The sequence below is a fragment of the Nerophis ophidion genome, linkage group LG24 (genome assembly GCF_033978795.1).
Source record: "Nerophis ophidion isolate RoL-2023_Sa linkage group LG24, RoL_Noph_v1.0, whole genome shotgun sequence".
NCBI classification, from domain to species: domain Eukaryota; kingdom Metazoa; phylum Chordata; class Actinopteri; order Syngnathiformes; family Syngnathidae; genus Nerophis; species Nerophis ophidion.
This window is the reverse complement of record NC_084634.1, coordinates 24,700,145-24,726,555: the sequence shown is the minus strand read 5'-3', so window position 1 is coordinate 24,726,555 and position 26,411 is coordinate 24,700,145. Positions and strand designations below refer to the sequence as shown.

Sequence of the window (26,411 nt, the reverse complement as noted above, 5' to 3'; positions counted from 1 at the left end):
TAGTGCACTGCTTCCCCTTCCTGGGGTGGCGGACGGTGGTCCAGAATCGTTTCGAAGCCGTCCGGAAGTCGTTTTCCGTGGCTTCCCCGAACTCCTCCCATGTCCGAGTTTTTGCCTCAGCGACCGCTGAAGCCGTACACCGCTTGGCCTGTCGGTACCTGTCCACTGCCTCCGGAGTCCTATGAGCCAAAAGGACCCGATAAGACTCCTTCTTCAGCTTGACGGCATCCCTCACCGCTGGTGTCCACCAAGGGGTTTTAGGATTGCCGCCCCGACAGGCACCAACTACCTTGCGGCCACAGCTCCGATCAGCCGCCTCGACAATAGCGGTGCGGAACATGGTCCACTCGGACTCAATGTCCAGCACCTCACTCGTGACATGTTCGAAGTTCTTCCGGAGGTGGGAATTGAAACTTTCTCTGACAGGAGACTCTGCCAGACGTTCCCAGCAGACCCTCACAATGCGTTTGGGCCTGCCAGGTCGGTCTGGCATCCTCCCCCACCATCGCAGCCAACTCACCACCAGGTGGTGATCGGTAGAAAGTTCTGCCCCTCTCTTCACCCGAGTGTCCAAAACATAAGGCCGCAAATCCAATGACACAACTACAAAGTCGATCATGGAACTGCGGCCTAGGGTGTCCTGGTGCCAAGTGCACATATGGACACCCTTATGTTTGAACATGGTGTTTGTTATGGACAAATTGTGACGAGCACAAAAGTCCAATAACAAAACACCACTCGGGTTCAGATCCGGGCGGCCATTCTTCCCAATCACGCCTCTCCAGGTTTCACTGTCGTTGCCAACATGAGTGCTGAAGTCCCCCAGTAGGACAAGGGAATCACCCGGGGGAGCACTCTCCAGTACTCCCTCGGGTGTACCCAAAAAGGGTGGGTACTCTGAACTGCTGTTTGGTGCGTAAGGACAAACAACAGTCAGGACCCGTTCCCCCACCCGAAGGCGGAGGGAGGCTACCCTTTCGTCCACTGGGTTGAACTCGGCAACGTACAGGCTTTGAGCCGGGGGGCAACCAGAATTGCCACCCCAGCCCGTCGCCTCTCACTGTCGGCAACGCCAGAGTGGAAGAGGGTCCAGTCCCTCTCGAGAGAAGGGGTTCCAAAGCCCTCGCTGTGCGTCGAAGTGAGTCCGACTATATCCAGCCGGAACTTCTCCACTTCACGCACTAGCTCAGGCTCTTTCCCCCCCAGTGAGGTGACGTTCCACGTCCCAAGAGCTAGCTTCTGTAGCCGAGGATCGGACCGCCAAGTGCCCTGCCTTCGGCTGCCGCACAGCTCACATTACACCGGAAGTATATCGACGATAAAGTTCGCAACTTTTGGTCGCTAATATAAAAGCCCTGCGTTTACCGGAAGTATGTGCGCGTGACCTCACGAGTTGCAGGGCTCCACACATATTCACATTGTTTATAATGGGAGCCACCAGCAGTAAGAGCAATTCGGACCGAGAAAGCGACAATTTCTCCATTAATTTGAGCGAGGATGGAAGATTTGTGAATTAGGATATTGATAGTGAAGGACTAGGAAGAAAAAAAAGCGACGGCTCCGGACAGCGGCAGTGTGAGCATTTTAGATGTAATTAGACACAGATACTAGGATAATTCTGGAATATCCCTTATCTGCTTATTGTTTTAATAGTGTTTTAGTGAGATTTTAAAGATTGTAAAGACATACCTCGAGGTCAAATGACTGCGGTGAACACGCAGTGTCTCAGAGAGAACCCGAGGAGCCAAGCTTACAGCTGCCTTTTTTGACAGCTGCTGCAGGATGACAAATAATCCACTGATGTTTCCGGTAAGATATATATATATCACAATTTCCCCATCCAAAAACATGCTGGTTGACGTAGAGAAAACATGTTCGCTTGACCGCTCTGCTTCACAACAAAGAAACACTGGTTGTGTCTCGGTGCTAAAGACAGCTACAATCCACCGCTTTCCACCTACAGCATTGTTCTTTATAGTCTCCATTATTAAATGAACAAATTGCAAAAGATTCCGCAACACAGATGTCCAAAATACTGTGTAATTATGCGATTAAAGCAGATGACTGTTAGCCGCTAGTGGTACAGCGCTAATATTTCCTGACAGTCCGTGACGTCACGCGTACGTGTCATCATTCCACGACGTTTTCAACAAGAAACTCGCGGGAAATTTAAAATTGCAATTTAGTAAACTGAAAAGGCCGTATTGGCATGTGTTGCAATGTTAATATTTCATCGTTGATATATAAACTATCAGACTGCGTGGACGGTAGTAGTGGGTTTCAGTAGGCCTTAACAATAGCTGGCAACATTATTGAGTTGTGGAGAGGGCTGCATGAGTGCTGCCGGCACTGCGGAGTGCAGCAGTCTATACTGCTGCACAAGTTGTAAATTGACTACTCTAAAGAGTAAGTTCACCAACAAGTCTATTTGGTCAAGTGCTGTTAAACCCAGGACCTCTTGGTGTGCTTGCAAATGGACTTTAGCTAGACTCTTTGTCAAAACTTGCACACGTCCATGCTTGTGCTTCTTTGTATTCTGAGTGCATGAGTAAACGCACTCGTGCAGCTTTTAATGGAAGCGTGTGCGTGCTAGTGTTCACTGGCAATGAATCACCACGCAAACAGGCTGTGTAGTTGGCAACACAAGTGAGCAGCAATTGTGTCTTGTCTAACGGCGATGGCACTCTGAGGCTGCATGAGTGCTGCCCAAAGTTGCGGTTCACCGAGAGAAATGGCTCAATTCCACCATGTAGTCTGATTGGAAAATGTGCTCTATACTGCTATACAAGCTGTACACACCTTGAAAAGTAGTTACTAAATAATCCTATGATAAAACATTAGTGCGGCCTGAAATGGGGAGTTGCGGTTCACTGAGAGAAAGTGCTCAATTCCACCATGTACTCTGATTAGTAAATCTGCTCTATACTGCTATAGAAGCCGTACACACCTTGACAAGTAGTTACCAAATAATCCAATGATAAAAACATGAGTGCAGCCTTAATTGGGGAGTTGTGGTTCAGAAAGAGAAATTACTCAATTCCACCATACACTCTGGTTAGTAAATGTGCTAAGTACTGCTAAAAAGCTGAACACAGACTACTCAAGTCTCTGTACACGTTGAGAAGTAATAAATGACCAAATAATCCAATGATAAAACATGAGTGCTGCATGAAAAGGGGAGTTGCGGTTCACTGAGAAATTACTGAATTAGTGATGTTATACAAGCTGTGAACACCTTGAGAAGTATTTACAAAAAAATTCCAATGATAAAACATAAGTGCTGCCTGAAATAGGGAGTTGCGGTTCAGTGAGAGAAATTACTTAATTCAACCATGTACTCTTGATTAGCAAATGTGCTCTATACTGTTTTACAAGCTGTACACACCTTGAGAAGTGGTTGCCAAATAAACCTATGATATAACAAGAGTGCTGCCTTTAAATGGGGAGTCGCGGTTCAGTGAAATAAATTACTCATTTCCGCTATATACTCTGTATAGTAAATGTGTTACAATATATACTGATATACAAGCTGTACACACCTTGAGGTAATTAGCAAACATTTTAATGGTAAAACACAAGTGCAGCCAGAAATGGGGAGTTGCATTTCACTGAGAGGAATATCTGAATTTCACCATGTACTCTGGATAATATATGTGATATATATTGTTACACAAGCTGTGCACACTTTAGAAAGTATTTACCAAAAATTCCAATGAAAAAACATATGAGTGCTGCCTGAAATGGGGAGTTGCGGTTCACTAAGAGAAATCACTGAATATCACCATGTACTCTGGATAATATGTGTTATATATTGTTATGCAAGCTGTGCACACCTTGAGAAGTACTTACCAAAAGTTCCAATGATAAAACATGAGTTCTGCCTGAAATGGGTAATTCTGGTTCAGTCAGAGAAATGACTGAATTCCACTCTGATTAGTAAATGTGCTACATACTGCTAAAAAGCTGAACACTGACTACTCAAGAATTTGTACACTTTGAGAAGTAATAAATTACCAGATAATCCAATGATAAAACACGAGTGCTGACAGAAATGGGATGTTGTGGTTCACTGTGAGAAAATACTGAATTCCACCATTTATTGTGGATAGTAAATGTGTTATACAAGCGGGACACACCCTGAAAAGTAGTTAGCGAATAACCAAACAACTCAATAATAAAACATAAGCAACTCTTTATTGTCATATGCCATTCTAGAAGTTGACAGCCATATTTATATCACAGAAAATAAAATGTGCTTCAAGATTTCATTTCTTCCCCTCCCCGAAGACACCAGACATTCATTTGCTTGATATTTATTTTGGCAAAAGTTATTCGCGTGTGACGACGTGCGAGGAAAGTAGCATCTTTGCACGTGTGGTTGATGTTTAAACGATGCTCAGCAAACAGGATGTGAGGGTTTGTGTCAGCCATTGTGTTGCTAATACTGCTATCATCGGGCGGGCGGCTAAAGCTTATATGTATATATTATTAGCAGGGAGGTTGAACTATGTCAATCATCTTACAAGCTTCTGTCAACAAAGTCCAGCGCTCTCCGATATTTGTAATACTTGTATTGCATGTGGGGCGGGAAAAAAAGGAGAAATGGGGAAAAGGAGTCCGTGATGATTATGAATGAATTTAGTGTAAGGACTGCTTGAACCCTTCCCCCAGTCAGAGTTTCTTCCAGGATTTGAAATTTAAATGGTGCGTTTATGGACTGTCCTGCTGTTCAGAGTTCATCCCTGCAGAAAACAGAAGTCGTGGATGTTAGAAGAGCCAGGGGCGGATAAAACAAAACAAACAAAATAATAAGAAACGTTAGCAGCAGCATACAATCCCATTGGTCAGTGTCTACATCTCACAGAGCAGAAGGTCAAATAAAAATAGTTGACACGTTCCGCCATTGTTATTGTTTTTATGATCATTATTGGGCTCATGCTTACCAAACACCAGCCTTCACAGTGTTTTATTGTCAAGTTTCATTAGTCCAGCAGCTTTGATTCACCCTTTTAAAGCGTGAAAAGGAAGGAAGGAAACGTGCAGCTACTTCTCGGCATGGTATGGAAGAAGCAAACCAACAAGAGGCAGAAGAATTAAAAAAAAAAAAAACACCCCCCGGGCCCCTTTTTTGTGATGCGTCAAGCCACGCCCATTTCACCTTTTCCGCTGTGAGAAGGAGAGAAGGGTACAGGAGGAAAGGAGGGGAAGGGGGAGTAGGAAGGAAGTCACTTCCACCTGGACCACTGCTTGTCTCGGTCCGTTAAAGGCACATATATCACCCCCATCAAGGGCTTCATTTTGGTGCTGCCGTCCTCCAGCTTGTCGTACTGCTCCAACATCTGGTTGCCCCCGGCCGGGCCCACGGGAAGGATGAGGCGACCGCCGGGCTTCAGCTGGTCCAGGAGCTGCAAGACACGGTCTGCTTATGACAGCGGTTCACTTCTTTTTACGCCTAAAAAATGTGTTGATGTAACATTATTTCTTCTTGGCTAGTAGGAGGAGGACATGGTTGGTTGTCGCATTCACCACCAAAGGGCACGGTCTTTCAATGTGATATGGAAATGTTTGGAAACGAGATCGAAGCTCGCCTACATAGTATTCTCTAGAGCAGTGTTTTTCAACCACTGTGGGATATTGTCTGGTGTGCCGTGGGAAATTATGCAACTTCACCTAATTTATGCCCCAAAAATTTTTTGCAAATCAATAATTATAATTTGCCAATAATGTGCCGTTGCTTAGTGTCTGTGCCGTGTAAAACTCGGCAGGGTAACCATGTAATACTCCATGTCAGGAGGGGGCAGCATTGCTTTGTAAAAGTCGGAATGTGTCGGGTGAGACAAGGATGGTTTGTTGTGCACGTGGACCCCGATTTAACAAATTGAAAAACTTATTCAGGTGTTACCATTTAGTGGTCAATAGTACGGAATATGTACTGTACTGTGCAATCTACTAATAAAAGTCTCAATCAATCGTGGGAGGCAGTGTGAAGGTAAAAAAAAGGTATGTAATGCTTAAACCCAAAATGAACGAAAGGGAAAGGAAAAGGCTAAGCAAAACAAAAGTCAAACTGAACTGGCTACAAAGTAAACAGAGACAGAATGCTGGACGACAGCAAAAACTTACAGAGTCCACAAAGTACATCCGTAAGTGACACGACAATCAACAATGTCACACAAAGAAGGACAGCAAAAACGTAGATAGCCTTGCTTGCTAACACAAAGTACATTTTTTAACGTTTTCTGCTGGTGGCGTGCCTCCTGATTTTTTTTATGACAAAAATATACCTCGCCTTAAAATAGTGCCTCGGCACACTAGTGTGCCGTGAATACAGTCTGGTGTGCCGTGGAATATTATCTATTTGGGTTAAAAATATTTTTTTGCAAACCAGTAACTATAATCTGCAAATTATGTGTTGATGTTCGAGTGTCGGTGCTGTCTAGAGCGTAATACTCTTTCATATCAGTAGGTGCTAGCAGGTAGATAATTGCTCTATAGATGTCGGGATCGAGGCAGTGCGGCGGGTAAAAAGGTGTCTAATGCCTAAACCAAAAATAAACAAAAGGTGAGTTCCCCTAAGAAAAAGCATTGAAGCTTAGGGAAGGCTATGCAGAATGAAATTAAAACTGAACTGGCTACAAAGTAACAAAAGCAGAATGCTGGACGACAGCAAAGACTTACTGTGGAGTAAAGACAGCGTCCAGTGTATATCCGAACATGACGTGACAATCAAAGATGTCCCCACAAAGACGGATAAAAACAACTGAAATATTCTTGATTGCTAAAACAAAGTAGATGCTAGAAATATGGCTCAAAGGAAGACGTGAAACTGCTACAGGAAAATACCCAAAAAATTGAGAAAAAGCCACCAAAATAGGAGCGCGAGACAAGAACTAAAAGAATACACACAGGAAAACAGAAAAAACTCTAAGTTACGGCGTGATGTGACAATACACCTAGTTTGAGACAAGAGCTAGAGTGATGCATGCTCGGTTATGCTTTAGTCATATCCAATGACTTTTTACTGTCAACTGAGTTTTAGTTTTTAATTATTTCTCCTGGTGGTGTGCCTCCGGATTTTTTTCAACGCAAAAAATGTGCCTTGGCTCAAAAAAGGTTGAAAAACACTGCTTTAGAGCGCTGGTGTCAAACTCATTTTAGATGGGGGGGACACATGGAGAAAAATCTACTCCCAAGTGGACCGGACTGGTAAAATCACGGTACGATAACTAAGAAATAAAGACAACTTCAGATTGTTGTTTTTGTTTAAAAATAGAACAAGCACATTCTGAAAATGTACAAGTCATAATGTTGTTGGGTTTTTTTACCCTTACATGTTGCGGTTAATACTATTCAATCTTTGTCGTTATTTATACTCTCTGAATAAATTATGTGATCATGTTCATCATTAAACTCATTGGTGGTAATTTTCAATCTTAAGATAAAAAAATATTAAAATCTAATATTTATTATTTATGTATTTGTTATTTATGTAGTTTAATCATCTTCAACTGGTGCACTAATGTGGTTTATTTTTTTGTACATATGTAGCATCATCTACAAAGATACAAAGAATTGCTATTGCGACATCTAGTAGACACATTTTGAACAGCTGTTTCTTTCATTCAAATACTTTGTCTCGTTTTTATACTTTGCAAACTAATCCCCCCAGGCCGGATAAAACCGGATGTTTGACACCCCTGCTCTAGAGTAAGACTGCAGCTCTTGAAGTGAGTAAATATTTGGCGGTCTACTATTTGTCTTTCATGCTTTTTACACATCCAATTTATAAGAAAACAATTGTTACTCTTTAAAAGTGTGACGAAAAAGTTGTGTTATTAGATAGCTCACTAGTTGTTACATGAGTGTTAGTAGAGATGTCCAATAATATCGGACATACATACACATATTATATATATATATATATGTGTGTATGTATACAAAATCTAGTAACAGCCACGTTTATAACAATATGTGCAATATTTACCGTATTTTGGTCAGTTTAAGCATTACCGTAACTTCTTTCCTCAGTGCATTTATTTCCGTTTCCATTGCAATGCACTTCTGACTTTCGGCAACAAATGTGTGTTCCTTCTTCCGAAAACAGACACAAGTGTACTGTGTTCTAACTAATGGCAGACTTGGTAACGGAGAAGGAAGACGACTATTTTTGGACAAAAAAGGATTCACAACCTTATCTTTTTGAAGCTGAATATAAGGAGGATGAGCCCTTGGTAATAAAAGCGAGCATGAAAAAAGGGTGAAACGTTGGGGCAGATGGAAGCCAAGAGAGTGAGGTTAGCATGACTTAGTAGGGCAGACAAAAGCCGATAAAGTGAAATTGGCATGACTTGGAAGGGAGACGGAAGCCGAGAGAGTGAGGTTGGCATGACTTGGAAGGGAGACGGAAGCCGAGAGAGTGAGGTTGGCATGACTTGGACGGGAGACGGAAGTCGAAAAAGTGAGGTTGGCATGACTTGGACGGGAGACGGAAGCCGAAAAAGTGAGGTTGGCATGACTTGCCGGTGTAAACGTGGAACTTGGAGCCAGGCTACGCAGACATAAATGGCGTGCTTACCCAGAATCAACTGGAAAACACTTCCCCGGCTAGCTTGACCAAACAGCCTTAATTCCTTTAGGTACTTTTTTAGTACTTTGCCTTAAGCGAGCCGTAGATGACTTAATACGCTAGAAAAATTATTTCTCAGTGTTCGCGCTTACAATAACCATAACGTCAATGTAGTATTGTTGGCGGTTTTTAAACGCATTGTTGAAGTAATTTAGAGGTAGAAGGATTGCTTCTCTTAGCTGTATTGCCAGCCACCAAGAACAAGAAGATTTTTAAAAATTAGAATGCAAAAACAAACCCAAACCTTATGTCTTCTTGTCTCTCATTAGGATCGTGGCGATAGGAAAAAATCCCCCCAAAAAAGGGTAGTGCCCCTTTAAAACACTATCAAATTCATAAAATCCCAAGCTGATTCAATGTTATGGTAAAAAAAAAAAAGCTTTGAAACATCTAAACTTTTACTGTGACTTTCTGAAAAAGCTGCTGCGGATTTAGCGATTATAGGCTGCAAAAATAGCCGTTGAAATCCTCGAAGGACCGATTAAGTTATGCATTTGTCAACGAGGCAATGCAACAAAGTTTCAAATGTTAGTATTTTTACAATTGGTATAATGTGACAGTGTGTATGTTAGTATTTTTAGTATTAGTACAATGTGACAGTGTGTATGTTAGTATTAGTACCATGTGACAGTGTGTATGTCAGTATTAGTACAATGTGACAGTGTGTATGTCAGTATTAGTACAATGTGACAGTGTGTATGTCAGTATTAGTACAATGTGACATAGTGTGTATGTCAGTATTAGTGCAATGTGACATAGTGTGTATGTCAGTATTAGTGCAATGTGACATAGTGTGTATGTCAGTATTAGTGCAATGTGACATAGTGTGTATGTCAGTATTAGTACAATGTGACATAGTGTGTATGTTAGTATTAGTGCAATGTGACATAGTGTGTATGTCGGTATTAGTGCCATGTGACATGGTGTGTATGTCCGTATTAGTGCAATGTGACAGTGTGTATGTCAATATTAGTACAATGTGACATAGTGTGTATGTCAGTATTAGTACTATGTGACATAGTGTGTATGTCCATATTAGTATAATGTGACATAGTGTGTATGTCAGTATTAGTACTATGTGACATAGTGTGTATGTCCATATTAGTATAATGTGACATAGTGTGTATGTCAGTATTAGTACAATGTGACATAGTGTGTAAGTTAGTATTAGTACAATGTGACACAGTGTGTAAGTTAGTATTAGTACAATGTGACAGTGTGTAAGTTAGTATTAGTACAATGGGACATAGTGGGTATGTTAGTATTAGTACAATGTGACGGTGTGTATGTTAGTATTAGTCAAATGTGACGGTGTGTATGTTAGTATTAGTACAATAAGACAGTGTGTATGTTAGTATTAGTACAATGTGACATAGTGTGTATGTTAGTATTAGTACAATGTGACAGTGTGTATGTTAGTATTAGTACAATGTGACATAGTGGGTACGTTAGTATTAGTACAATGTGACAGTGTGTGTATGTTAGTATTAGTACAATGGGACATAGTGTGTGTTAGTATTTTTAGTATTACTACAATGTGACAGTGTGTATGTAAGTATTAGTACAATGTGACGGTGTGTATGTTAGTATTAGTACAATGTGACAGTGTGTATGTTAGTATTAGTACAATGTGACATAGTGTGTATGTTAATATTAGTACAATGTGACAGTGTGTATGTTAGTACAATGTGACAGTGTGTATGTTAGTACAATGTGACAGTGTGTATGTTAGTACAATGTGACAGTGTGTATGTTAGTACAATGTGACAGTGTGTATGTTAGTACAATGTGACAGTGTGTATGTTAGTATTAGTACAATGTGACATAGTGTGTATGTTAGTATTAGTACAATGTGACATAGTGTGTATGTTAATATTAGTACAATGTGACAGTGTGTATGTTAGTACAATGTGACAGTGTGTATGTTAGTATTACTAATACTAACATACACACCGTCACATTGTACAAATTTAGTACAATGTGACGGTGTGTATGTTAGTATTAGTACAATGTGACAGTGTGTATATTAGTATTAGTACAACGTGACAGTGTGTATTTTTAGTATTAGTACAATGTGACAGTGTTTATGTTAGTATTTTTAGTATTAGTACATTGTGACAGTGTGTATTTTAGTATTACTACAATGTGACACAATATGTATGTTAGTATTAGTACAATGTGACAGTGTGTATGTTAGTATTAGCACAATGTGACAGTTTGTATGTTAGTATTAGTACAATGTGACAGTGTGTATGTTAGTATTAGTACAATGTGACATAGTGTGTATATTAGTATTAGTACAATGTGACAGTGTGTATTTTTAATATTAGTACAATGTGACAGTGTGTACGTTAGTATTAGTACAATGTGACATAGTGTGTATTTTTAGTATTAGTACAATGTGACATAGTGTGTATTTTTAGTATTAGTACAATGTGACAGTGTGTATGTTAGTATTTTTAGTATTAGTACATTGTGACATAGTGTGTATTTTAGTATTACTACAATGTGACACAGTATGTATGTTAGTATTAGTACAATGTGACATAGTGTGTATGTTAGTATTAGTACAATGTGACATAGTGTGTATGTTACTATTAGTACAATGTGAGTGTGTATTTTTAGTATTAGTACAATGTGACAGTGTGTATGTTAGTATTAGTACAATGTGACTTAGTGTGTATTTTTAGTATTAGTACAATGTGACAGTGTGTATGTTAGTATTTTTAGTATTAGTACATTGTGACAGTGTGTATTTTAGTATTACTACAATGTGACAGTGTGTATGTTAGTATTAGTACAATGTGACTTAGTGTGTATTTTTAGTATTAGTACAATGTGACAGTGTGTATGTTAGTATTTTTAGTATTAGTACATTGTGACAGTGTGTATTTTAGTATTACTACAATGTGACAGAGTGTGTATGTTAATATTAGTACAATGTGACATAGTATGTATGTTAGTATTAGTACAATGTGACTGTGTATGTTAGTATTAGTATAATGTGACTGTGTGTATTTTAGTATTAGTACAATATGATATAGTATGTATGTTAGTATAAGTACAATATAACATATGTGACATAGTATGTGTCTGTGATGAGGTTGCGACTTGTCCAGGGTGTACACCGCCTTCCGCCCGATTGTAGCTGAAATAGGCACCTGCTAACCAAAAGGGAATAAGCGGTAGAAAATGGATGGACATAGTATGTGGCAACCATCCCAAAAGTGTCACAATGTGTCAGCATGTTCGACTCCCACTGAACCTGACTGTTAACTGACTCACAGCTTGCGGGACCGTTGATGCTGCGGCGCCAACATGGATGGCGTCGTAAGGCGCCTCCTCCGTGTAGCCCAGTCGTCCGTCTCCAACTGAAACACACACATGCAGGCCCTCTTCAGCCGGTGTGTATTCATGGCCCACTGTTGCCTCACTCTTGACTCGATGGCGTGAGTGCGCGCTCACCTGTTAGTGTGATTCGCCCCGACGTGATCAAACTGGGGTCGTCTTTCTTCACGTTGTTTATAGATTCGTCCACGAGCTCCTTGATGTGATCGATGCCAATGACTTTGCCTTTAGGACCTACCTGGGTATTACACAAGAGAACGGGATTCACGCAAAGGCACCCTGCCAAGAAAACAGCCTTGTCACACGGGGTCTCACCATTCGTGCGAAGCAAACCGAGAGGATTCCACTGCCGGAGCCCACGTCCAAGGCTTTGGCGCCCTCGTACAGCTGGTCGTGTAGAAGCTCCAGGGCGTAGGCGTGCTGAGGACATGGGACAGCAGTGAGCGGGATCAGACACAAGATGGCGGTGCTAAGTAAGATCCAAAAGTAATTTTTCCAAATACTATTTATGGTTTTGTTACTATTTGGGATGGGCATTTCATTACCTTAGGGCAGGGGTGTCCAAACTTTTTGACTGGGGGGCCGCATTTGGCTTAAACCATTCGGCTGGGGGCCGAAAGCGGCCTGTATGTGATGATACACTATATTGCAAAAAGTATTTGGCCACCCATCCAAATGATCAGAATCAGGTGTCCTAATCCCTTGGCCCGGCTACAGGTGTATAAAATCAAGCACTTAGGCATGAGACTGTTTCTACAAACATTTGTGAAAGAATGGGCCGCTCTCAGGAGCCCAGTGATTTCCAGCGTGGAACTGTCAAAGGATGCCACCTGTGCAACAAATCCAGTCGAGAAATTCCCTCGCTCTTAAATGTTCCAAAGTCAACTGTCGGCTTTATTATAAGAAAAAGGAAGAGTTTGGGAACAACAGCAACTCAGCCACCAAATAATAGGCCACATAAACTGACAGAGAGGGGTTGGCGGATGCTGAAGCGTATAGTGCAAAGACTTTCAACACAGTCAATTGCTACGGACCTCCAAACTTTATGTGACCTTCCAATTAGCCCACGTACAGTACGCAGAGTGCTTCATGGAATGGGTTTCCATGGCCGAGCAGCTGCATCTAAGCCATACTTTACCAAGTCCAATGCAAAGCGTCGGATGCAGTGGTGCAAAGCACGTTGCCACTGGACTCTGATGGACAAGTCTGGGTTTGGAGGTAGCTAGGACAACAGTACATTTCGGACTGCATTGTGCCAAGAGTGAAACTTGGTGGAGGAGGAATTGTGGCATGGGGTTGTTTTTCAGGAGTTGGGCTTGGCCCCTTAGTTCCAATGAAAGGAACTCTGAATGCTCCAGGATACCAAAACAGTTTGGACAATTCCATGCTCCCAACCTTGTGGGAACAGTTTGGAGAGGGCCCCTTACTCTTCCAAAGTCGCAGCCATTTTGGGGAGGTTACTTCCTGTGCAGTGCAGTATACACAGGGGGCAGCTGTCACTTCTCAGTGGTCAGAAGTTTGTTTATTTTGTCACTATTTACCAAGTTTTGCCTACTTTGCTTACTCAGTATGGGTCCAGAAAAGCCAACAAGTCCGCCTGGAATAAGGGAATCGCTGTGGACTTAGACTTAGAGAAGAGGGAACCCACACCCACTGCCCTTCCTACCTGCCGCCTCCCATCTCTGCAGTTGTCTCCTCTAGGAGGTTGCATGCCACAAACATTCGCCGACAGCAAGGTAAAAAGGATTTTCTTTTTTTTTTTTTTAAATGATTGTACCAACATGGTTATGGTTTTTGAGCGCACCTGTCTTCAAAGTGGGCATTCTTTTTACTAAAATATTTAATTTTGTCGTGGCTCGGACCAATCATTCCTGTTTACTTTGTTTCTTGTGTAGAACTGTGCTTCACCATACACACTTTTCGATTTACAAACCATGTTCAAGAACAAATGAAGTTCATGAATTGAGGTTCTACTGTAATTTGGTTTAAGAGTTTAAAGTATAAATCAGGGGTCACCAACGCGGAGCCCGCGGGCACCAGGTAGCCCGTAAGGACCAGATGAGTAGCCCGCTGGCCTGTTCTAAAAATAGCTCAAATAGCAGCACTTACCAGTGAGCTGTCGCTATTTTTTAAATTGTATTTATTTACTCGCACGCTGGTCTCGCTTTGCTCAACATTTTTAATGCTAAGGGAGACAAAACTCAAATAGAATTTGAAAATCTAAGAAAATATTTTAAAGACTTGGTCTTCACTTGTTTAAATATTTTTTTATTTTTTTTTACTTTGCTTCTTATAACTTTCAGAAAGACAATTTTAGAGAAAAACTACAACCTTAAAAATGATTTTAGGATTTTTAAACAAATATACCTTTTTACCTTTTAAATTCCTTCCTCTTCTTTTCTGACAATTTAAATCAATGTTCAAGTTTTTTTTATTGTAAAGAATAATAAATACATTTCGATTTAATTCTTAATTTTAGCTTCTGTTTTTTCGATTATGAATATTTGTGAAATATTTCTTTAAACTTATTATGATTAAAATTAAATAAAAACAATTCTGGCAAATCTAGAAAATCTGTAGAATCAAATTTAAATCTTACTTCAAAGTCTTTTGAATTTCTTTTAAAATTTTTGTTCTGGAAAATGTAGAATAAATAATGATTTGTCTTTGTTAGAAATATAGCTTGGTCCAATTTGTTATATATTATAACAAATTGCAGATTGGATTTTAACCTATGTCATCAAAATTCTAAAATTAATTTTAATCAGGAAAAATTACTAATGATGTTCCATAAATGATTTTTTTTTTTACTTTAGAAAGATTCGAATTAGCTAGTTTTTCTTTTCAATTTTTTCAGTTGAATTTTGAATTTTAAAGAGTCGAAATTGAAGAAACTATGTTTCAAAATTTAATTTTCTTTTTTTTTTTTCCTGTTTGCTCCTCTTTTAAACCGTTAAATTAAGTGTTTTTCCATCATTCATTCTCTTCAAAAAACTTCCGTAAGAGGAAAAAAAATGTACGACGGAATGACAGACAGAAATACCCATTTTTTTTAATATATAGATTTATTCATTAAAGGTAAATTGAGCAAATTGGCTATTTCTGGCAATTTATTTAAGTATGTATCAAACTGGTAGCCCTTCGCATTAATCAGTACCCAAGAAGTAGCTCTTGGTTTCAAAAAGGTTGGTGACCCCTGGTATAGATGTTCCGATCGGAGTTTCATGATGCCGACTGTTACAGATGTTTTATAAGTGAAATTGGCCGATAAACACTTGCAGTGTGAAACATGCCTAGCCTCGTCCTCCAGTGGAATGATACTTGATAATGATAAGATACCAAGAAATGTAGTTTATTTGCCACAACAAAGGTGATTATATTACCTAAGCTGCACAACGCCTCTGTCAGTCAATCTGCCAAAAATAAATAAAGTATCAGTCGGAGGTAATCGGCTTTAAAAGGTGTTAATCGGCAGAGGCAGATCACATAATTTTTCCCCAAAAAATTGTCACATCCCGAGTGTAAAGGTGACTAAAGGGTGTTATTTCATATTTAGAAGGCTCTCGTAATGTTGAAAAACGTCCGTAAAAGGTTTTAAACAGTTGTTTTTATGCTCTACTAGACATTCCTTTGACTGGTATGTGATGTGTGTGAGGTCATACCATGTGTGGGGCGCTGATGGTTGCTTGGAAGCCTTTTAGAGGAAAGAGAAAGAAACATGGATTTGGTTAATGTATGTTATTTTTAGACAAACATTATGTTTGTGATTAATACATATGACATTGATCACACCTACCTATGGACTGCGGGGAGTCCATGTAAGGGTTACAACGAGAGAAATGGGTCCGGTCTGTGGCCAGCATCACTTCGTAGACCTTGTCCGATTTGATGATGCCATTTTCTGCGGATGCAGAAAAGCACACAGCGGATTGCATTACATCATCTTGATGATAAAAGAACATGCCGACTACAGGGGTCGTCACAAGACCAGAATTTCAGTACTTGTGAATTTCCGTCGTGCTAGATACTCATTCAATACCATGATAAAAATAAAAACAATTTACTTTTAAATCAACCAGTTTAGTGAAACTGTTTCAAACTGTCAAGTATTTAATATCGCTGTACTGAAACATCTTTTTGCACATCATTCAAATCGCAGTATTAACTTCCAAGAGGTAACATTGAAAAAAGAACAACAGTGGTTTATATCCTCCCAGTATATTAAAAGAAACAATATTTTTGCTTATAAATGGGATCATAAATAACAATAGTCAACCATCTTATATTCTAAAAAGAACAACAGTAGTATGGAACCTTTAAGTACATAGAACAATATTGCTGTTCATGTTTTTTTAATAAAGTGGTAGTATGACATAAAATATGAAATAAAAAATACTATGAAATAAAATAAGCCAAAAAAATATATTTAAAGATAAATCTTCCCGTTTTTTTTAGTCTTTTACTATCAACATGTCAGCCTTTTTCCAAAATGCTTTTTTTTGCTTGTTTTTTGGTTTATGATTTGTTTCTACAATGTGCCCCAGGCCAAAAAAAATAAAAGCTGCATTCATCAAATGGCCTCAAATACACACTTTGCCTTCCTGGTGAAAAAAAAAAAGCAGTGGTGTTTAAAGCGTCGCTTAGCTGTGATTTCTTAGCACTTATACATAATTTCCTCCCAAAAAATTCCAAGTGGAATATTTGATGTGAGATAATTGGAGCCTTTAATATGTCAATCATTCATAACATTGATTTTGAGTCATTATTATTTTTTTGAACAATGAACAGTTAGAAAAAATCCCACAAAAATTCTAAGGGATTCAAATGGTCCTCTCTCATAAAAAAGTGTCATACATTATTTTAAATGATTTTACTGTCAATGCTTAAATCTCTAAATCAACTTAAGATCCATTGGTTAAAATAATAGTTTTTTATTTTTTTGTCCTCTTTTTGTTATAGAAAACTTATTTTTTATAGAAAACACAACATGCATTATAGTCCACAATAAATATTTTTAAGTGCAATATTCGATGTGAAGCAATAAGAGCCTTCAATAGGTAAATAATTCATAATAACATTAATTTTAAATCATATTTTGTTTAGCAATGACCGTTATAAGGAAAAAAAACAGCCTGCATGGCAGCTTTGTGTTATTGAAGTCAACATTGCAACTTTTTCTCGTTACATTTCACCTGTATGCTCTTTTAATACACTTTTTGATGGGTTTTTTTTGCTTTGTTTTTAGAATGTGCTGTTAATTAGCTGTGGGCCACAAATGGGTCCCTGGCTGCACTTTGAGCACCTCTGTACTAAACATACAGTGACTATTGAGTATGTTTAAAAGTGAGATGCAGGTAAGTCTTTGTTGCTGTTTTCTGCACTTGTTAACTTATGACAGTGATGCAACGATAATTGATAAACTGCTGTTAAACTCCTATCGGTTTGTATTACCGTTTTCAATTAGAATTATCGTAAAACCCTGATGGATAACATTGCAAAGGAAACTAACATTGCAAAGGAAACTGTACGAAAGGAGAGTACATAAGTGAAAGGTGTGAGGTTTGTTAGGAGTGTGATCTCTAGTAACATGTTGCAGGCTGTTGGTGCCAAACGTTAAGAAAAGCCAACAACAGCCGTCGCAACTCTAATTACAGCTACACACACACCTACAAGATACATTATAAATAAACTGCTGATACCGGTGGATGTACAATGCATACCTGCTGCATAAATTTGGTCCTAGCAAATAGAAATGAATTTGGAGGTTTCACAAGGTAAAGTGTGATAAACTAGTGTCAGAAGTTTGCAAGCATTCAGGTTACAAATCATTCTTAACCTTTTTGGACCCCAGGGTCCAGTCAATTATTAACACTGAATTAGTAATTGTACTTTTAAATTTTACAAAACCCAAAACCAGTGAAGTAGGCATGTTGTGTAAATCTTAAATAAAAACAGAATAGAATTATTTTAAAATACTTTTCAACCTATATTGAAATGAATAGACTGCAAAGACAAGATACTTAAAAGGTGACATATGTAATAATTTAATTTCAAATCATTATTAAATGGCCTTGATATGTCAAAAGGTATTAATACATAATGTTCTTTTCGAATATCTTTACATAATGTTCTTTTCGAATATCTTTATAACTGATAACAGTAGTTCAGCCGGGATATGCTCATTTCTAAGTTAGATTTACAGCCCCGAAATCTTGTTATTGTTTTCATTTTAAAGCCCCGCCCTCCACCGTTTGACCAATAAGAAAGTCTGTGAGTGTGTCACATCCAGGTTGCCAGTTACGCAGCGCCCTCTTCGTCTAGCTACTGCCACTGGTAAAGTTACTAAACATGTCAGACCTTAGTAAATGTAAAAGGCATTGTTACGATTCTCAACCCATTCATGACTAAGCCAGGAACAAAATTAGGATTTGGAGATGATTGAAGGCGAAGATTTTTTCATCTGACGCCAAACTTGCTAATTTCCTCCTTGTTAGGTAAGTCAAGCATTTATATTTTCTTATGACTTGTAATAAATGAAAATTGACATTTTGTATCTAACTATACTGTCCAATACAGTCTATATTGTCTAATAAAGCTAGTATGTTTGTGCAAAAAATGCTTAGTGTGATGGTGCTAAGCTCCTAGTGTAATGTTTACCATGCTCGCCCATGCCCATAGGCCCGTATGTCAATGTGTCATCCAACTGACAGGGAAACGTATATTTTCGACAAATACAACCTAAGTGCATATAGGTAGTGTCAGTGCCTATTTCGTTCTCAATATGCAGATATACTATTTCTTGGCACAATATAATGCATTCCATGTAGTGATTTTCTACTTAGTGTACTGACATTGTAGTAGGCTATATGATTTGTGCGGAACGTGGTTTTTGCATAACGTGGGTTGGCTCATAGAATCGTACTCTGCACGGAAAGATGGTGATTGATTGAGTTTGGTTTATTTTGAACATAACACACTTACAGTATAAAACATCACACATAATTTCATGTCATTTCTCTTTACATCATGTCCGAAAAGGAGTAGAAAGAAGCAAAGCTTATTTAATCCTACCGTTTCCCCCTTTTGTATTAATGTATGATGCTCTTTCGATGTGCGTAAATGGAAGAGAATGCAGTGCGTCAGGTTGGATGCCACATGGAGTTATGCTGAACGAAATGTGGCGGTAATTTTACTGCTGGCCTTGGCTTGCCATCAAAGTACACCTATTAGACTTTGACTTCCTTTTTATTGTCGTTCAAATTTGAACTTTACAGTACAGATAAGAACGAAATTTCGCTGCATTAGCTCATGGTAGTGCAGGATAAAAAAGCAATAAGGTGCAAATATAAAATATGTTACTGTACAGATAAATATATTGCACTTTTGCATATGCATAAGGGTTTATGGATGTATGTCATATTGTCTTTATATTCCAGCGAGTTCATCCGTTTTGGGGGGGAATTGCGATATATATTATATATAAATATTTGATGGTGGTCCGACAAAAATATTGCTGCATAACTTTACAAATACATTTGGCTGATGGACATTAGTAAAATTTGGCATAATTACTTAGTAAACCCTCTTGCAAGAAACAAACAAGAGAAACCTTCAGCGTAGGACTCGTCGATTACCATTTGAAGTTCTTTGGAGTAGGATTTGGATTCAGCTGCGTATCTGGCAACCTCAGTCATGATAGGAGGGAACAACAGAACTTTGACTGTGATTGCAGTACCATTTCTGGCCACATTACTACATATAGCACCTTTAACGCTTGAACAGGTAAACTTTTGTTATAGTTGGCAAATATTAGCTCATTTGGAGTTTGCTGCCTGCAACATGTTTCCAAAAAGCTGGCATAAGTGGCAAAAAAGACAGAGAAAGTTGAGAAATTCTCATCATATACTTATTTGGAACATCCGAAAGGAAAACAGGCTAATTGGGAACAGGTGGGTGCCATGATTGGGTATAAAAGCAGCTTCCATGAAATGCTCAGTCATTCACAAACAAGGATGGGGTTAGGGTCACCACTTTGTGATCAAATGCGTGAGCAAAATGTAAAATAGTTTAAGAACAACATTTCAACGAGCTATTGCAAGGAATTTAGGGATCTCAGCATCTACGGTCTGTAATATCATCAAAAGGTTCAGAGAATCTGGATAAATCACTGCACATAAGCGATTATATTACAGACCTTCAATCCCTCAGGCGGTACTGCATCAAAAAGAGACAGTGTGTAAAGGATATCACCACATGGGCTCAGGAACACTTCAGAAAATCCCTGTCAGTAACTACAGTTCATCACTACATCTGTAAGAGCAAGTTAAAACTCTACTATGCAAAGCGAACGGTATTTATCAACAACACCTAGAAACGCAGCCACCGGCTTCGCTGGGTCCGAGCTCATCTAAGATGGACTGATGTAAAGCGGAAAAGTATTGTGTGGTCTGACGAATCCATAGTTCAAAAGCTAGCATCTGTGATGCTATGGGGGTGTATTAGTGCCCAAGTCATGGGTAACTTACAAATCTGTGAAGGCACCATTAATGCTGAAAGGTACATACAGGTTTTGGAGCAACATATGTTCCCATCCCAGCAACGTCTTTCATGGACACCCCTGCTTATTTCAGCAAGACATACCAAGCCGCATTCGCCACGTGTTACAACAGTGTGGCTTTGTCATTAAAGAGTGCGGGTACTAGACTGGCCTTCCTGTAGTTCAGACCTGTCTCCCACTGAAAATGTGTGGCAAATTATGAAGCGTTAAAAAATACCACAACAGAGATCCCGGACTGTTGAACTACTTAAGCTGTACATCAAGCAAGAATGGGAAAGAATTCCACCTGGAAAATTTAAAGACGCACCAGTGTTACCCATCTTCCCATGTATTTGTCGCAGGAAATTCATTTAGCACCACTTGTTTGCCCTCTCTCATAAACACTTTATAATGAGACTGTCTACAAATGATGCTTGTGGTTACAATTCCGTACAGTAAAGAAACTTGAGTCAAAGATTCTCTTATAACAGGAATTGATATGTATTGCAATTAAAGAAATGCTGCAAAAACACTCAAGAGAATAACTGCTGGTTTTAAGAACATACTCCAAAAACACAGGTCAAAGATATCTAATGTGTTTTTTAAGTTAGGTGGGCTGCTAAAGTGCTATTCAAAGACGCTCCAGTGTTGCCCATTCCCCCATGAATTTGTGGCAGGCCGCCACAGATAAATTTGGACCGCCGCAAATAGATTTGGCACCCCTTGTTTGCCAGTAAGTCGAACACGTTTCCAGTGAGGGTTGGACTCCGCCAAGGCTGCCCTTTGTCACTGATTCTGTTCATAACTTTTATGGACATAATTTCTAGGGCACAGTCAGGGCGTTAAGGGGATCCGGTTTGGTGGCTGCAGGATTAGGTCTCTGCTTTTTGCAGATGATGTGGTCCTGATGGCTCTACCTGGGCAGGATCTTCAGCTCTCACTGAATCAATTCGCAGCCGAGTGTGAAGCGACTGCGATGAGAATCAGCACTTCCAAGTCCGAGTCTATAGTTCTCGCCCGGAAAAGGGTGGAGTGCCATCTCCGGGTTTGGGAGGAAAAACCCTGCCCCAAGTGGAGGAGTTCAAGTACATCTGAGTCTTGTTCAAGAGTGAGGGAAGAGTGGATCTTGAGATTGACAAACGGATCGGTGCGGCGTCTTCAGTAATGCGGATGCTGTATCGATCCGTTGTGGTGAAGAAGGAGCTGAGCGGGAAGGCAAAACTCTCCATTTACCGGTCGATCTACGTTCCCACCCTCACCTATGGTCATGAGCTTTGGGTCATGACCGAAAGGACAAGATCACGGGTTTAAGCGGCTGAAATGAGTTTCCTCTGCCGGGTGGCGGGGCTCTCCCTTAGAGATAGTGTGAGAAGCTCTGCCATCCCGGAGGAGCTCAAAGTAAAGGCGCTGCTCCTCCACTTCGAGAGGAGCCAGATGAGGTTGTTCAAACATCTGGTCAGGATGCCACCCAAACACCTGGCACGCCACGGGAAAGACCCAAGACACTTTGGAAAGACTATGTCTCCTGGCTGGCCCGGGAACGCCCCGGGATCCCCGGGAGGAGCTGGACGAAGTGGCTGGGGAGAGGAAAGTCTGGGCTTCCCTGCTTAGGCTGCTGCCCCCGCAACCCGACCTCAGATAAGCGGAAGAAAATGGATGGATGGACCCCTTGTTTGCCTTCTCTTGAATTAATAACATACTATAATAGCAGTGTCTGGGAATGTAGTTTGTACAACCTTAAGAAAAAAAAAATAGAAGATTCAAATAAAATTTAAAAATCGGTCTTAGCCTAGGCCCTGGAGTGGGGGTGCAGACTGAGGCCAAGGGAAAAAGAAAAAAACAACAACTCATAGCCATAGTACACATCCCTCTTCCATGTGTGTAAGAGGGAAACATCAAACATCAAAGAACACAGAGGACATTAAAGACATTAAAGCAGCAGATACAACCAGACACTTCTACATACAGCTATGAATAAAAAGTAAAATAAACATATCCACTGTGGTGGCCTCTGCGGTGTTCCACGCCATCGTCTGCTGGGGTGGAGGGAGCATGGCCAGAGACAGAAGCAGACCCAACAAGGCAACCAAGACAGCCGACTCCACTCTCGGCCAGTGTCCAGTCCGCATGGATGAGCGAGGATACGTCCAAGGTGACTGAGGTGTCCGACACCTGCTCACCCAGTCAAGACACCGCGAAGCCTCTCCGTCCCAGCGCTCAGTGCTAGCTCCGCAGCCCTGTCCCCTCATCCGCATCTCCTCCAGTCCCTCCAAACCGACTCCGGTGTGGCAGAGACCCTGCAGCTGGTCTCCATGGCCAAAAGGCTCCCGGGAGGCAGATCCAGAAGGGTGGAAGAACTTTAAAGCAGCCCACACAGCTGCCTGTTTTAAAAGCATTATAATTGGCTGATTGTCATTGGTGAAAAATAACGGTGAGGAAAAATATTAGCATTCCAGCATGCTAACCTTTCAAGCTATTTTTGCTTCGCTATTTTTGCAGCTGTAACCCTTAAGAGCCATATAACTTGCTTAAAGCAGCCAACACAGGTGCCTGTTTTAAAAGCATTATATTTGGCTGATTGTCATTGGTGAAAAATAACAGTGAGGAAAATATATTAGCACTCCAGCATGCTAACCTTTGAGCTATTTTTGCTTTGCTAATTTTGCAGCTGTAACCCTTAAGAGTCATATAACTTGGTATTATCACGCCCTCATTGGGGTCCTTCAGGAATTAGAGGGGCTGTCACGCCAAATGTCTTCCGGGGGGAAGGTTTTTGTAGGGGGTGTCATGCCAAATTTCTTCCCCACTACAAAAACATTCCCTCCCCATTTACTTCCGGAGTCATGATTAATACAAACATTTTGTTAACGCTATATTATAAAAATACAGATGTTTTGCTAACGCTATATTATAGAAAAAAATAAAAAATAAAAAAAACAATTTACAAACACAAGCTATGGGATGACACGTTTACTTCCGGGGTCACGTTTCCTCTTACGTCATCCCATAGCTTGTGTTTGTAAATAGTTTTTTTAATTTTTATAATATAGGGTTAACAAAACGTCTGCATTTTTATAATATAACGTTATATTTTTATAATATAGCGTTAACAAAACGTCTGTATTAATCATGACCCCGGAAGTAAACGGGGGGGTTGTAGGGGGGAAGAAATTTGGCATGACATGGGGAAGAAATTTGGCGTGACAGAGCCCTACAACCCGTGAGGTCACGCACACATCGTCTGCTACTTCCGGTACAGGCAAGGCTTTTTTTATTTAGGACCAAAGGTTGCGAACTTTATCATTGATGTTCTTTACTAAATCCTTCCAGCAAAAATATGGCAATATCGCGAAATGATCAAGTATGACACATAAAATTGACCTGTTGCCCCCGTTTAAATAAGAAAATCTCATTTCAGTAGGCCTTTAAGTCACATGCTGTGCTTCGAAGACACACACATTAGTTCTTTTCCAGCTGCCTTTGTCATTTATGAATTCTACATGGCTAATATCCTTTCTGGCTATATGCTATGCTATGCTAACTTCGCCAACGTCCCAAATGACACACGTAAAGCTAGAAAACCTCAACTCCACGGCCGAAAAACGCTTTAGCGACCTCGAACGACATTGTGTAGTATTTTACCCCCCCATCTTTACTACGGAGGCGGGCATGAGAAAGGGGTGGTTACAGCATGTCAAATTAGATTAGCACAGCGGCTAGCTCGCCGTTCAAACAGTGGCGGAGTTTCCGTGTCGCTTCCCCCAAAGCATGCGGACTTACTGCGGAGGTTGTTGACGAGCTCTGCGTGGCTAGCTCCCCCTGATTTCCACGCCATTATCAGGCAGACTTTGCGGACTAAGTAGACAGCAGCCGTCAGTGCCGCGCCTGCGCCAAATGTCTTGCCTATGAAGCTGGCAACCTCCGAAGCGGATACGTCACTAGACATCCACGATGGATCAGCAATCTGGCTGCCTGTCTTTCAGACACAGTTTAATGCAAAGTCGCGTCATATGACTACGAATAAAACTGCGAAAAATGTGCCTTTTCCAAGGTTATTTGTATATCGCTAGCTCATTGGATTAGCAGATTTACCGATGTAGTTGCGGCTGTCCCCGCTTGGGGGCGTGCTAATATTTGCTAATAGTGACTCTTTTGTTGAGGTTGTAGCCAATGGGCTTTCTGGCCCGTAGTGACGTAATTTCCTGTAGTAAGGGACCAGGCGCGTATATTTGGCGTTGAATGCTAAGCTAGCCTGAAATAAAAGTGTTTGTAACGTAAATAAGTCCGGCTTTGATGGAGGGCATTAGTGCCAAGTACGTGTCTCAGAAAATAAGCAAAACGAGATGGAGGCCAGTTTCGTACTCGTCCCTGCAACAAGCTGAAGTCTTTGCCTCTGGGTCCTGGGATAACGAGGCGAGTATATTAGTTGATTTATTTGTAATAAATGTCAATATATGTTCAGTCGTTATAATTCATGTATTTTTTTTGTTAATGTTGTAGGCCAGGGGTCGGCAACCTTTACCACTCAAATAGTTATTTTCACCCGTTTCACAAAATAAAGAAAACAATGGGAGCCACAAAACTCTTTTGAAATTTAAAATGAAAAAATACTGCATAGAGTTGTTTTTTACTTTGTGCTATGTATAAAACTGGGGTCTCAGACACGCGGCCCGCACCTTAAAATCAAAATTTAATGATAGTGGGGTCCACGAGTTTTATATGAATGCCGCTTGACAGCATCACACTTGCCAATCATCCTGAATATTCCGAGAGACTACCGAATGTCAGATCAACCATTCTCGCAAATGTTGACAGAATTTCCCTCGATTAACAATAATAAGGGCAACCTATGAAGGTGCTGCCTTTGACTAACAATAATAAGGGCAACCTATGAAGGTGCTGCCTTTGACGCCCTATACAACACGTCCAATCAGCTTGCCAGCCCAGACACATGTCGTACAAGGCTCCTGCTGATACACGCAAACGATTGCAAGGCATACTTGTTCAACGGCCATACAGGTTTCACTGAGGGTTGTGATATAAACAACTTTAACACTCTTACTAATATAGATAGATAGATAGTACTTTATTGATTTATTGATATGCGCCACACTGTGAATCCACACCAATCAAGAATGACAAACACGTTTTGGGAGAACATCGACACTGTAACACAACATAAACACAAAAGAACAAATGCCCAGAATCCCATGCATCCCACTCTTCCGGGCTACATTATACACCCCGCTAGCACCAAATCTCCCCACCCCCCCGAGCGTCGGTTGAGGTGGGCGGGGCTGGAGGGGGCGGGGTTTGGTCCTAATGTAGCCCATAAGATTAGGGATGCATGGAATTCTGGGTATTTGTTCTTTTGTGTTAATGTTGTGTTACAGTACCGATGTTCTCCCAAAATGTGTTTGTCATTCTTGTTTGGTGTGGGTTCACAGTGTGGCGCATATTAGTAAAAGTGTTAAAGTTGTTTATATTACAACAATCAGTGTAACCTGTATGGCTATTGACTAAGTATGTGTTGCAGTCGCTTTCGTGTGTTAACAGAGGCTGAACATAAAATGACCAGTCGACACGCAGATCGCGTGATGTAAAAGTGGGCACGATCACATGTTGTAGAGGAGGTTAAAGACATTGCCATCACTGCACACCCTCGATTGTAGTCCAGGTGAAAATTGGAGAATGTTATTCCCAGGTGATTTCTGAGAGAGGCACTAAAATCCGGAAACCTCATGGAATAGTCGTTGGGGTCGGCAATTTAGCAGCTGAGCGACATCAGAGTGATCAAAGAGCTGCATGCGCCTCCGGAGCCAGGGGTTGCAGACCCCTGTTGTAGGCACAATACCAATGTGAGCAATTTGCAAAACGCGCAACCGCATTTTGCAAATTTGT

The 26,411-nt window shown here is 40.5% G+C and overlaps 2 protein-coding genes across 3 annotated transcripts in view; one reads left to right on the top strand and one right to left on the bottom strand.

The window, feature by feature from the left end:
- Positions 1-4,175: 4,175 nt before the first annotated feature.
- On the bottom strand, positions 4,176-24,615 carry pcmt (protein-L-isoaspartate (D-aspartate) O-methyltransferase). Of its 2 annotated transcripts, none has more exons than XR_009804114.1 (8): positions 24,291-24,615; positions 15,771-15,875; positions 15,637-15,668; positions 12,290-12,394; positions 12,092-12,212; positions 11,912-11,997; positions 5,159-5,405; positions 4,176-4,742 (listed from the first exon to the last, which is right to left on the bottom strand). XR_009804114.1 is itself a non-coding variant. In XM_061886259.1 (8 exons), the coding sequence occupies exons 1-8, from the start codon at positions 24,454-24,456 to the stop codon at positions 4,730-4,732; spliced, it is 798 nt and encodes a 265-aa protein (XP_061742243.1). In that variant the 5' UTR covers positions 24,457-24,614; the 3' UTR covers positions 4,176-4,729. The 2 variants fall into 2 exon arrangements, 1 of the variants encoding a protein (XP_061742243.1); XM_061886259.1 differs by having other exon boundaries at positions 5,236-5,405; positions 24,291-24,614.
- nup43 (nucleoporin 43) overlaps positions 24,234-26,411 on the top strand; it is a 16,530-nt gene continuing 14,352 nt past the window's right edge. The window contains exon 1 of the mRNA XM_061886258.1: positions 24,234-24,923. Coding sequence (XP_061742242.1) covers positions 24,804-24,923 — 120 coding nt within the window. The 5' untranslated portion in view covers positions 24,234-24,803. The remainder of the gene's footprint in view (positions 24,924-26,411) is intronic.

What these genes read in the sequence shown, in the direction of transcription:
- pcmt (XM_061886259.1), bottom strand. Translation starts at nt 24,456, where the DNA reads ATGTCTAGTGACGTATCCGCTTCGGAGGTTGCCAGCTTCATAGGCAAG. An exon ending in GGACTCCCCGCAGTCCATAG is followed by an intron (nt 15,669 to 15,770) that starts GTAGGTGTGATC and finishes TTCCTCTAAAAG; the next exon opens with GCTTCCAAGCAACCATCAGC. An exon ending in CATCAACGGTCCCGCAAGCT is followed by an intron (nt 5,406 to 11,911) that starts GTGAGTCAGTTA and finishes CGTGTCTTGCAG; the next exon opens with CTCCTGGACCAGCTGAAGCC.